This window comes from Anomalospiza imberbis, chromosome 4, assembly GCF_031753505.1.
Source record: "Anomalospiza imberbis isolate Cuckoo-Finch-1a 21T00152 chromosome 4, ASM3175350v1, whole genome shotgun sequence".
Classification (NCBI taxonomy): Eukaryota; Metazoa; Chordata; class Aves; order Passeriformes; family Viduidae; genus Anomalospiza; species Anomalospiza imberbis.
Genome location: NC_089684.1, coordinates 47,716,482 through 47,730,457, shown reverse-complemented (window position 1 = coordinate 47,730,457; position 13,976 = coordinate 47,716,482). Strand labels below are relative to the sequence as shown.

General features: G+C 38.8%; 2 protein-coding genes across 8 annotated transcripts in view; one reads left to right on the top strand and one right to left on the bottom strand.

Annotated features, from left to right (window-relative positions):
- The window catches only part of COMMD8 (COMM domain containing 8), a 66,576-nt gene that overhangs the window by 19,478 nt on the left and 33,122 nt on the right, over positions 1-13,976 (bottom strand). The gene's annotated exons all lie outside the window — the stretch shown is intronic.
- GABRB1 (gamma-aminobutyric acid type A receptor subunit beta1) overlaps positions 1-13,976 on the top strand; it is a 120,897-nt gene that overhangs the window by 86,584 nt on the left and 20,337 nt on the right. For all 7 annotated transcript variants that reach the window (XR_010998471.1, XR_010998470.1, XR_010998469.1 and 4 more), the window contains one exon: positions 6,098-6,180. Coding sequence is in view for 2 of the 7 variants with exons in the window: in XM_068188417.1 (XP_068044518.1) it covers positions 6,098-6,180 (83 nt within the window). In the remaining 5 variants the exon portion in view is untranslated. The remainder of the gene's footprint in view (positions 1-6,097; positions 6,181-13,976) is intronic.

The following is a 13,976-nucleotide window of genomic DNA, read 5'->3' as shown; positions in this document are numbered from 1 at the left end:
TGACACCCTGCAGATTAACTTTTCATGCCTGTCTTTTGCTTGAAAACAGACATTTGTATTTACAACTCAGAGAAAACCCAATATTCCTCCTCTACATTTGACAAGTCTATTCACTCTCAGGAATGCTACTAGCGACACAGGGAAAGACAAACCCAGAATGATTCCTCCAGGTCTCAGGACAAATCCGTGACCATTACTGTGCTACAGCACTAGTCAGTGCTACAATTAGTTATTTCTTCTTCTAGTTTTTTTCAATAGTTTCTTGTGGTTTTGTTGGGGGGTGTTGTCGCTGACCACTGCAGCTCTTTTTTATCTTAAAAGCAATGTTTCAGCCCTTGAAAGACATTGCAAAATTTTCCCATGTGTCCCTTTGTGGCTGCAGCTTTACTAGCTCAAGACCTTGATACCCGAGGCAACTGACGTTATTGCTAAGCTGCTCACATTTCATTCAAGGTTCAATGTGGGCCACTAAAGGGACAAAGATGAAGGAGAGGCAAATCAAGCAAACACTGACAAGTTCAGGGTATTGATAAAATACAACAGAAAGCTCATAGTCTTACCCATTTTTCTGTGCCTAATCTTTGTGCAACTTAAGTGTTATAGGTCACTTTACCCAATATTATAAAAGTCTTTGAGCTGTGTATTACTCTTTACACATCTTCCTCAAGGTCCTTTTTATTTTGTCATGATTATTCAGTTCTACTATTTCTCTGAGCAAGATCAAAAGGAAATGTGTATTGTACTTTTTAAGCTAAATCATAGAAAAGCTCTTCTTATAAACTTCAGTGTTATCTCAAAGTATGCAGTCTACAGCAGTGACCTAGCAGTTGACAGCTTATCACCCTAGAATCACAAATATATGTCCTACTGGGAAAATTAGCTGAAATATAATTGTTTTCCAATTAAAAAAAATAGAAAAGTTTTCACCTGCTAATGTACTCATATCTAAATCTAAAGATCCAATACTGCAAATTTTCTCTCAGCTCCTAATGAGATCTGTGAAAGCATTATTATTTAATCACCTTTTGGCCCTTGCCAATTTTACTAATACTCATAACTCCTTTTTTTAATAGAATTTAATAGACTTTAATGGAGTTTGACCAGACAAGCAACACACAGGCTTGTTGAATACAGATTTCCCAAGTGCACACAACATTATATGAAATACCCAATACCAAACCAATAATGCTGATGCTCAATGTACACCCTACAAGTAGGCTGCTCCAAGCAGTAGAAGTTGGGCATGTTTGCAGGTGCAGAAATGACATTTCTCCCAGGGTCAAGCACTTGGGCTGTGCTTGGAAATTTATGGTGTCAGCAGGTATGATAACTGTAAACCTTGTACATGGCCTGGACAGAGAAAAAAATTGCAGATTAAATGTACTTTTTTTTTCTGCCTTCCTCTATTCCTTCAGTAACTCTACTTACAAGACATCCCCACTCAATCTTAAACATCAAGATTCTTCCCGTTTCAGAAAAATTAAACCAGTTACACCAGGGATACTGATCTGGGTTCTGATGTTCCATGGGGACTAAGTTCCCTGATACCAGTGAAGTTAAATTAACACTGATTTAATAATAGCAAATTTTTACCTGGAGTATGAAAGTCTACTTCCAGCATGTACTAGAGCCCTAGCCCCTGCAGTGGTTAAGAAAAGCATGGTTCTTCTTTATTTGATTTGAAGATTTCATTTAGCTTTTAAGGAAAAAAAATTAGTCTATCCCAGTTCATATCCTCACGTACATTTATAATTTATGCTCTGTTGACTGACAAAAAAAGAACAAACATATTAAAATTTGATACCTGACCTCCAAATGAAGGAAACATTTCACAACAGAATTTGCATTGTTTAGCTCTTATCATCTTCACATGTAATTATTATTGCTGTCTTAAATATTCCGTCTATTTCTTGTCCAAGAATTGAGGATCAGCTTTTTGACAGCATATTAAGGAAATTATCTAAGTACTGAACAATAAATCTACTTCCTGTATTCATTCTGAACTTATTTTAACTGCTCATTGATGATTTAACTCAAAATACTAAGTTTTAATATTTGTTCCTACAAAACCTGCTGCTCTGCAGGGAAATCTCTGACAGTATTACTTAAGGAAGTCAGTTTTGCAAATACTGGACATCAGTGGGGTTTTTTTAAATTTAATTTTATATTTAGCAAAAAATAACTTGATTATAGAGTAAGAATATGATATTCAGAGAATAAGGCATCAAAGAAAAAGCTAAGCAGTGGATCAAATAACTGGAACCCCAAGCCACAATTTCAAAAAATTGAATCAGTTGATTTTGCTTTTATGCAAATACTATTTATCTTGCCTGTTGGCAGTTCAGACTTCATTCCATCTCAGAATGTCTGAGTACTGACATGAGTGAAATTAAGTAGCATAATGAAATATCTCCACCTAACTGCTTGTCTTCTTTGCATAATCCCACTTTTAGCATTTGTAGCCAAATGATTCTAAAGAATGTAAGGACAGTAGAATAAAAGGCACTATACAAACAAAGAAATTAGCCCCAACACCTGAACTTAAAATGTATTTTAAGAATGGAAAGCCTGGAAGAAACACATCCTACTTTGAGATATAAATAGCTCTGCTTCAAGTGTAGGATTAATCCTCCACTTAAATATTTACAGAGCTTCATGATATTCTGCCATTGCCACAAACTGCTTGTCCCAAGGGTCTTTCAGGTCTAATCCTCTTGAACACAGATTTATTGGAGCTTTGCCCTATCTTCAGAGTATTGCAATCTCCTTCTTGCCATTACATCCCTGTATTCTGCATTTGAATATCTTTAATTTTAAGCTTCTGGTGCATTTGCAAGCCATCAGTTACTCTCTCCACCCAGAGACAGTGCAACCACTAACAGGTCTGGGATTCATTTACTCTATTTATAATAAAATACTTAATTTATTTTTTTTTAGCAAGACAATTACTATGATTTCATCTGGGTTTAATTTATCTGCTTAAATAAGTTTTGTGGTTATCCAGAGCATAATGCCATTAACAATTTTACACAGCTGAGCTCTATCAAGAGTGAGAAACGTGCTTGAAAGGCAGATTTATGAACTACGGGTAATGAAGGTTGCTGAATCCTGAAGCACTCCTGCAATTACACATAGCTATTTGCATAGAAACCTAAGATTCCCAATAAAGTTTAAGCACCTCCAGCTTTAGGAGGGACCATATTGTGTTGGCAGGCTGGTGGAGAAGACAATACAATTGTCAGAATTACAATGTCAGGGGAAAAGATTATGTAGAACATTTCAATTTCACATATAAACAATTGCATTAATTACTACTTTGCTATCAATTTGCATTGATGATGTAAAGAATAGCTAATTGCTGTTGCTTATGTAACTTATGTAAAATATGCAAAACTGCAGAAGTCAGTAGTACAGATACCCTGCCATTAGGAATAACTGGTTCAAATTCAAGCTCTGGTTATCACAAATGAGTGGTTAGAATTACTCAAAAATCATTGTTAAATATATTAGCAAAAGCAGGTTTAATATAAATTTGTACAACTTCACAAAGTGCTGTGGAAAGGCTTACTCTGTTACTTACTACAAAGATGAAGCACACAAATGAAAATCAGATCAGAAACAGTTTAGAAAAGTGTAAGGGTGCAGATGAGAGTTGCATGACTTACTATAGATCCAAGATGGCAACATTCATTCTATACTTGCTATAGTGTGCTTCAATCACTTCACACACACAAACATCTGCAGACACAATGTCTCTGTCTGAGTAAATTTACAAAGATATACCTGTTAAAAATTACCCTCAAATCCAATGAAATACTAATGTTAAATACCTTATCATTTCTATTTGGGTGAGACTTGAACCTTGAGGAGGGAGTTGGGGTGCCGGTGTGGGTCCCACCATGAGTTTTCAGTGACGGTGCAGCAAGTATTGCAAAGCTCTGAGAGGTGTCCTCTAAGAGAGAGGTACATCCACTGCAGTCCAGAAGAGCTCAAAGGACATCTCTTAGAACAGCTGCTTAGAGTCACAGAATGCTTGGCTTTAGTCAGTAGTGAGTTTCTATCCTGGCTGCCATCCAAGCTGGCAATTACTGGAATTCTTAAAAACGACGGTACGGTTCCACTCAGGCTACAATTCAGGTAAATAACATTCAAGGGCGTTCAGAGGATGACTGATTATCTCTTATTCCCCACCTTGGAGGGGCAGCAGAAGTCCCTGGTACAGAGAGTGCCACCCCCACTTTAGCCATGCAAGAATTTCTGGCACGGTCAAGGTACACTTCACCACTCAACTCATTGCCCAAAAGTCAAGGCCTAGTGGGAGTCCCTGAGATCATAGAGCAGCCTGAGGAAGTAGCAGGGGGAGTGTAACCTCACCACAGTGGTTTAGAAAACACTCTGGTTGATACAGGTGAACTAAATTACCATAAAGGCTGATTTATTAATTGGGAACAAAACATTTACCTATGAAACCTTCATTAAAAAGCATTTAACTGTGACTAATGTTAATATATTTTTATGTGTGATCTTAAACATTATTAAGCAGGTGTCTGACAAATGAGTGTCTTTTCAGTGCCTCTCAGTAAGGTATAATTGTACATGGCTAAGCTAAATGAGATCCTACCGCAGCTGAAGTCCTTTTTATGGCAAATGCATGTTAAGATGCATGCACTTCTATTTAATGTGACAAAATCAGCCTGAAAAAAGGTATAAATGTACCATTTTCATGGTACTTTACACAGTATTCCAGAGTACTTTCAAGGGCTGGTTCTTATTACAGCCCTTGCTAGATGTTCCATATGACAGATGCATTTTGTAGACTTAGGAGATTTTGAGGCATGTCGCAGTAATAAAGCATGTGGCATTTTTTTCCCTTTTAAATTCTGACAGTTCAGGGACAGCAAGGATTATCCCCCCAATACAGCATGTAAGTGTGCTTGACTTTCAGCACATCAAAAATAAAATCTCAAGATGTGTTCCTCTGGTATTCATTAACATGGAACTGGAACAGCAGGACCAAATCCAGATCAAGAAAAGAGGTTATCTGCCTTTACCTGGTATAAATCTTTGGAGAGAGAAGGAGAGAGACCAATAAAATTAGAAGCTAAGTTTGCCCATTCACAACTTCAGAAGTTTTATAAGCATTTAAGAACCCATCTATCACCAAAAAAAAAAAAAAAAGGCACATGAAGGTGATTACTCACTTTTGTGAGTTTGAAAACACTGATCTAATTGTCTTTCTCAAAGGGAGCTTTAAAATTTGATCCCCATCCTCATGAAGTCATTTAACCTTCCTCCCACACTGTCACAGACTTATCAGCAAATATTTTCTTAGGTGTTCTTGTGATTTATGGTCTAACAAGGGAGAGGAAATGCCTTGCAAAAAGTCGTAGGCCATGGAGAATACCTTAGGGACCAACTATCAACTCACATGCCCTCTTAGAAGAAGTAAGGATCTGAAACATCCAGCCTGCAATCATAGTTAATCTCAATGTTCATGAAGTAACCACTGTACAATGTTATATTTCACTAGTGTTTGATTGCCTCATGCCATTTTTGAGATGCCATGTACAATTATCATAGTTAATGATAAACTGATAATGAAAGCATAAAGATAATGAATAAGGTATTATCAGGTATTCCACAGCATGGATGAAAATACACATACCTATCAGACAAAATTTAAACAGCAGTAAGTGACAACGAAATGGAAAAAGAAAGATATCAGCAGTATGAGTTATAAATAAAACAATATGCTAAACAATTTGAAGACGTCTCAATTAGGAACATTTAAAAAAAGATGTCCAAGTAGAAATCTCACTGAATTGTTCTTCAAAACACTTTTACATGTAAATTTTTGAGTCAAAATTCTTCTCTACAATATTCAACATATAGCTTTATGCTTTATGCTGTAACCAGTATACTGTGCTGCATAAATTAATCATGTTTACAAGCTCTATAAAGACTGCATGCCAGGAATCCAAGTGCATACCATTCTGTATTTAAACAAACAGAAAACCCATTAAAGAAAATCTTGCCGTCTCAAACAAGTAAAATGTGGTTTCAAGTCTCATTGGTTTTTTTCACCTTCCTCTTACAGGATCACAACAACAGCAGCTTGCATGATGGATCTACGCAGATATCCTCTGGATGAACAAAACTGCACACTAGAAATTGAAAGTTGTAAGTTATTGGAGGGAAAGGGTTGGCCAAATGAGAGCTGAGAATTGAACCACATTCACAGGCTAGGCAAAACAGGAGCAAGTTGTTCAAATACTATGGGTTCAGTGAGCTTGCACACTGAACGTACTAAATGTATTTCTGTAATACACAAGCCAAAATGTGTTTCATTCACAATACTGGTTGATCCAAGCCTGTAAGATGTCTTTTAAAATCTCTTGTCAAGGAAGGGAGGAGGATATATTTTGAAGATTAGCTCAGGGGACAACAATCAAGCACTGTCCATCTTCAGTGCCTAAGCACTGTTGAACCTGGATTAATTACTTCACCTTAGCACATTCGTCTCTAAAATCAAGATTAATATCCATCCCATGTGGTGGTGGCAGGATTGATCAATTGCTGTTACCAAATTGTTTGGAGGTTATAAAAGGAAATAACTTGATCCTTCAGCACCAAGATTAATGAGAGCTTTATCATTGTCTTCCATGAACATAGGAACATGCATTTACAAATTTTTGTTATCATCTCTTTATTTTATGATGGTGGCTGTTAAGAGAAGTGCCTGTGAAGGTTTTGGAAAAGAATCTTTCTTATGCTGGCCATGTAGCTTCCCTTTCCAGTGTTTCCCATCATGCTACTAATGTCCCCAGCCACTTTCTGCTAGTTCAAAACTCGGTCAGAATGTCACAATCCACCACTTCACAGGACCTAAGAAGTTGCTTGTTAAGATGCATGGTTGTCTTCCCATCCTTGGGCTTTGCATTTCCCTGCCTATTTTTGGCACAAAACAGTTTTCTTGCTTGCTGCTACTTGGCTCATCTTCTGGCTTAAACTTATTAAGGCATGTAATGGATGCTTTGGAGAATGAGTCAAATCTTGATTTTCAAAATATGATGCATAACACTTCTCCTCAATCGCTTTTCCACCTGATTAGCAGAGGAAACAGATATCTGTACAATACCACAGCAACCAAAATGGGTGACAATAGTGAAGTTGCCTTCATATTGAACACATACCTAGTTTATTTGTTGGGAGGTAGTTGATTTGAAGTCCCCTGCTCAGTCATAAGTAAGTGAGGATGAAAGTAGGTAAGCATTTATCAGCTAGCATATATCAGCCCAAATAATGAAATCAGATTGACACTTTACTGGTTTATACCTCTCTTTTCACAAGCTTTTACATTAATGAAGCTTTGTAGGGTTAAATGTTCAGTGAGAATGGATTTAGTACTACCACTGAGACCTCATCAAGAATCAAAATCAGCATCAGATGGAATAAGCAATTAAAATGCTAACACAATCAGGGATGACAGAATACCATATCATTCATGTGGCCAGTCACACATGCCCAAAAGAAAATTGCTTTTCAGACCTTTTGAACACTTGTATAAATAATTCATGTCTCCAGAGATACATATGTTGATATGTTAAGACTCATTGAGCTGATCACAATTTGCAACAGGTGAAAATTGGAGAGTCAACTTCTTCTCATAAGTATTTAGGTCAGTTCTACTAACAACTGAATGATTTTCTAAAAGCACAGATGTGCTTACCTTCTACTGGAAGCCCACAAGCAGTAGATGTATCAGGGGCACTGGTGTCTTTGACAATTGTCCACCTAAAACATACCTTCTAATGCACCACAGTTCTTCTCTGCATGACTAAAATTCTTGAAAATTATTGATCATATGTCCTCCGGTGCCCTAAAGCAGGACATCATATTTGGAAGAATAGAGTTCTGAAGGCCAAGCTGCCTGCTTCTTTCTTAGGCGTTTGAGTACAAGTAAGCCATTTGTCCAGAGTACTCTGCACTCAGTAGTACCCACTTATTCCCTTGAGAGTAATGAGGGGACAGAATGAAATAGGTGAATAAAGAGGTCGTAGCCATGACTAAGGCTTCTCTGCTCATGCCATGTGTCTTAGGCATGTGCCATTTGCTTCCATGACAGAGCCAGTTTATAAGACTCCCACCCTCAAGCTCTCCTTCCAACTCCTGCATCACCCTTCAGCTATTGAGCTTCTGTTCTGTTTCTGTCATGACAGTATACAAATGTTCACTGAGCTAGGTTGAAAATAAAACTGTTACTTTTTTTTTTTGGTTAAAAAAAAAAATCTCTTTGATAGAAAGGCTTATCCACCACAATTTTGGGACAGATGGGGATTCAATAAACCCCAGGACAGAGCTAATCCTTAAGTAAAAGGCCCAGGGAAGGTGGTGCTGTAGTCACTAAGTAAGTCTCTAAATCACTAAGCAAGTCTGCAATAGCGAGCAGCATTTCTCACCACTAGACAGATACTGTGCAGTATGTGCACTGTCAAACCATTTTCAAAGCACTGGAAAGTGGGCTTGTTCAATTTTAGACTGTGCACAGTTTTGTGGCTTAACCCATGGCACCAGCTTCCAGAGCAGTACTTTGTACTGTGAGAGCTACAGGATTTCCTTCATTCACAAAGGTTGGCAGGCAAGTGGCTTCTCAGAGAGTCCCAGGGTGCTTCCCCATTTCTAAAACAAGCAATCTGGAGACACATTTTGCCCTCCAAAATCTGAATTCTCCCCAATGCATCCACAACAGCTGTGCAGCTGTGCAGCACTGCCACAGAGCACCAATGCTGAAGCACACACAACCTGGCTTTCTTTTGGGTTCCCATGAGTTTTTAAAGGTAACTGACTCCTGCCACAGAAGGAGTATGTTCCAGAGGAACCAGGAAGTCCCACAGATTAATTCATCAAAGAATAGATGAACATTGCACTACTTGTGAGCAGAAAGGCACTGAGTCATTTCACCTCATAGGGATGCTGTGGTAATTAGCCAGACAGTCCCTGAAAACCTAAATTGATAAGAATTGTTCTCTAATAATACTTAACAGTGAGTAACTTCAGGCATTGCAAATAGCAGCAAAACAGCTGTGTGACACAGGAATGGAAAAGAGCACAAGGAACCAAATGCTGCTCTATTATCAAACCTGTCCAGCAGCACAGCAAAGGCATGGATAATGCATGCCTTTATTGAGCCAGCAGATTATTTTCATTTTAAAATTGCATTTCCAGCTTTTCTAAAGCTATCTTACAGGACTGCAGAAGCTATGTATGTATGGCTGATAATGAGGGAAATGTATTCATTTAGGAGTGGAGCATTTTGGCTGCACATGTTCCTTCAAACACATTTTTCACAGCTTTACCCAACCAGTTCACTTTATTCCAAATTCTGCACTGGAAGATGGGGAGACCGTATCAGACATTTTACACCTGTTCCAGTGTATAATACCATGATGGCCACTGCAAACTTCTGTGTACATAATCAAGGGATTTTATAACTGAAACTGCTTCATCAGTGGAGCTGGGATCTGTAACAATCCATTTCTCACAGATTAGCGTGTACTGGGGAAGAGGAGACTTAGTACTCGGCTGGAGGTTACACAGACTGCTTGGCACTCTCACATGAGCTCTGATGGATGTCAGCTTGGCAATTTAAGATGTTAAATCCCCCAGCTGTTAGTTCTGCTGTATCAGGTAGCCTTTGGCAAGGGCTACAACTGCTATGGCAGCTCAGAACCCAGTGCCTTGGCAGAAGTCCACTGTTCCTGGCAGCAGCCACGACAGGCTCTGGACTGGCATGGGTGCAGACACACAGCTGATAAAGGAGCAAGCAGAAGGAGGAGGCAATCAACCAGGGTCAGTAGCATCAAAATGCTACAATAATATCACCCAGGGATGGTCTCTGACTGCATACAGCTGCCCCACTCTAGCATCCTTCTTTACAAGTACAATTGCTAACCTCACTGCACTACCTAGAGGGTAAGACAGAATACTGTTATTGTTTTAATACTCTTTGTCCCTCTGAGGTTGCCAGTATCACAGTAACATCAGGATCTTGTGGAGTAAGCTTGCACCTGGCTTTCACTCATCAGAAAAAAAATGTGTGCTGACAGCATCACTCTTACAATAAATGAAATTCCCATTTGGTGTTTTACTTACAGCATCTCACAAACTTCAGTGAAATGTGTTTCACTGTCACGGGAGAGGGAGGGCCCAGCTGTGCTCCAGTTTGGCAAAGTTATTTACTTATTGGCAAGCTACTATGTGTTTTACAACAGGTCTGAGCTGACTATCAAAATTGTCCCTTTGGACTCAAAAATCTGTGTCTCTATGACAACAGTTAATGCTGCAGCATGATTCAACACTGCAACACTGAACTGTGCATTAGCCTTGTCAGCAGCACCCTCAGAAACCACTTGAATGGGTGAACTGAACAAGCCCACAGAAACCTGAACAGAGATACTTGGGGAGAAGAGGAAGATTTATTCAGTTGCCTACAGTACAAGAAATGGCGATTCTGTTTTAATTCCATTGTTTTTATGGCTGTCCCTTCTTCATATAGAAATAGATCTAACCCTAAATATATGTAATGCTTCTATGAAAGCGCAGCCAACTTAGAGTGATATTAAAGTAAATCAATAAAATGCTCCACTTGAACCTCTACATAGTTTATTGCAAGAAAAAAAAAAAACAACTGAGTTCATACCTAAACATTCATTATCACCTTTGTTGGCACAGAGCCATCTGAGGGAATGAGATTTGAACAGATTCATCACATCTCTCTGCTTGAGACAAGATTGCATTGATCCAGCATATGACTGCATTTGAACTACCAAGGATGTAAGAACCTACACCTCAAACAAATAGGGATTTTTTTTTCAGAGATGAAAAACCTGTCATAAATCCAAGCTTTCTCATACAGCTTTTCCTTTGCCTGTCTGCAGGCACCAGATATCTAGTAATTTATTCATGCCTAGCAATAAAAATTCACTAATGAATATTGCTATTCTCGTACCTGAGGCAGCAAGACGTTTGAGCTGGATCCACTTATATATTGTTCCTAAAGTATCCAAAACCACTAAAAGGGCATCTGGTCTCATCCTGCTTCTCACCAAGCGTATCAAATTGGTTCCACAGAAAGCATAATTTCTCCTTTCTCAAAGTAGCTTGCTGCTCAGAGTATTCTAAAAGCCAGTTGCAAAGCCCCTTCCCAATTAAAAAAAAAAAAGTCTGGAAGGATGATGAACACAATGCCTTTTTTAAGCAATTCTAATTCTAATTCTGATGTTCCTAAAGAGGGCAGCCCCCCAATACCAGTTGCTTAGATTTGCCACATCTGTAAATGAAGAGCTTCTCTCACTCACTCTCCTGCCAGACTGCCCCTGCTCTCCCATGACACAGGTCAGCCATAAACCTGTTCTCTGGAATGGGTTGCTTCCCATGGATCCTGTGAACCCTGGGTAAAAAAAAAAACCCTCATTTTCTCCACTTTGACTTGTCTCTGGTTGTTACAGCATAACACTGGGAATAAAAACTCTCTTCTGCTTCTGGCCAATTACTTTAAGTGTTCTAAAATACATACTCAGCTTTAAATTTCTTCCAAACTTGGTGGAATAAGAAGAGAGAGAGGTTCCAAAACTCAGATCATTCAAACAGTGCATCTTTTGAATGCAGAGTGCAGAGATGTGATGCAATGCAAACTGTTTGAATGAAAAAGTCAGAAGGGTTCCTGCCTGTCCATCTTCACTTAGTGTGCCAGCCATTAGTGACAGGATGTTCTTAGCATGTCATCCTATTGACAGCTTTCTCAACTCACCAGTGTGCACGTGGGTTTCCATCCATGCCTGCTGTACTCCCAGTGCTGCCTGCACTATGACATGCACAAATCACCTTATTTCACAAAGACTCTGCCCCTGGATCAAATGCCATATTCAAGCTCCCACAAAGCCTAACAAAAGAATAGGCAACAGCAGGACACAGAAAAGCACATTTTATCACAGCATACTCAGAAAACAAGCCAGACAGTACCATACAAAACACCCCAGCAAGAGCAGGAATGGAGATCAGCACAAAAGGCTGCCAAAGTTATCCCATATATTGCCCAATGGGACAGCAAAGTGACTACTCTCTGGGCAACACATTTTGCAATTTGAAACTCACTTTATAATTTATTAAGGCATTTAGATAATAGAGCCTAGGTTACCCCATATACCCTGTGCAGAATATACATACTGAGCTTGTATCATTGCAAATAATCTCTCAGAGGGCTCGCCCGTGGAGACTCTGCACGCACACAACAATCTGTGGATCCACATTAGCTTCTGACATGCCATCCTTCTGAGCTGCAGAGAACATGCTGGCAGCAAAACATGAGAGGTTTTAAAGTTTTAAAGTTACAGCATGAGCATCCACAGCAGTCGATTTAGACATCACAGGGACAGAAAGACTAGCACAGAGCAGTGAAGCTAAGCAAGTTGTTTTTTAGATACTTTGAGAGGCAGATTCACAAATAGCTTGTTGATATTGCAACTGAGAAATTAGCCAAGTAGGACTGCATGCTTCCTTTTTTTTTTCACATCAAAAGTTAAAATGTATTTTTGGCTCAGTTTATGTCATTCCTTAACACTCATCTTTTAAGTCAGCCACTGAGCTAAAATAATTAATTCTTCACAGCACACTAGTGTTAAGCCACAGTGACTGCTCTGTTTCCACACTTTGAGAATATTTCTTTCCCCAGAGGACTATAAATCAGTTATTTTACTTTCAGAATGTATTTTTACACTGCACACAAATTTACAAGTTACTCAGATGCAGATAGTTTAGTCTTTATGACTTTCACATTTTATTTTCAAAAAGATTGATAGCTTGTCTTTATATGCATGCATAGATTTTAATAGCAAATATTTGACATTCAACAATTCCAGAACATGAACATATGAAATTAGCAAAGCTTGGTATGTCTTAAGCACTTTTCTATTACACACAGAGGAATGCAGAGTTATTTTCACCAACTGTTCTTCTTGTTTAGTGTCATCTCAGTAATTTCAGAGGTACCAATATGCGGCCCAGGGTGTCCCCTGGTGACTACAGAGGACAGGAAATCTGGAGCTGAATCACTTCCCAGCAAAGCCTCATCCAGTCTCAGTCTTCAGCCTCTGAGACCTGTCAGGCCAGGGGAACAGCAAAAGGAAAAAGCTTAGCTTGCTTAAAAAAAAAAAAAAAAGCATTTATTTGGAGAGGGTCTGACTTCTCCAGAAGCAGCTGTGCTCTTAGATTAGTCTGTATTTCTGCAGTCAGAGCTGAAGGAAAAATAATCTCTGCACCCGGTACTATAACAATCTTGGAAGAGCTGGTATACTGTGCTTTGAGACAATACAGTTGTTCTAGAATGTCACAGCCATAAGTATAGTTTATGTATTTCAAGGCAATGTGTCTTCTGCCAAGGTGTGAATTGCTGTATAAAAGAAAAAAACCCAGAAAAAAAATGGAAGATTCTGGTATTCATGGATTTGCTTCACTTTATGAAAATGAAGCCTTTCCCCCAATGCATCTGTATTTACAGATATTATAAATCTTAAGAAATCATCTACTCAGTGCCTATCCCTTCTCTGACTTGATCTTTATGTATGGCTTCTTGACAAATAACAAAACACAATGCCTCAAATCTCAGTGTGGGAAGATGACTTACCTAACCTGGGACAATATTAATATTAAGTAGTTTTATTAAGTGAACAGTATACTCACATGCAAGTCCTCCAGCCCTCAGGAAACTTCTCTGCAGAACAGAGAACAGAATTGAGCCCTTCAGATAAAACTCTTACTGCTTCCTCCATTAGCTTTCTGCTACCACTTCTAACAGCTTTATTTATTAATTCACCCTTCTCATAAACCATAGCAACAAGCATTAAGTGCTAGAGTAGACTGCAACTATGCAAAGAGGCATAGGTTGTTACGGGGAAACCACAGTGCATGTGGAAAACTCC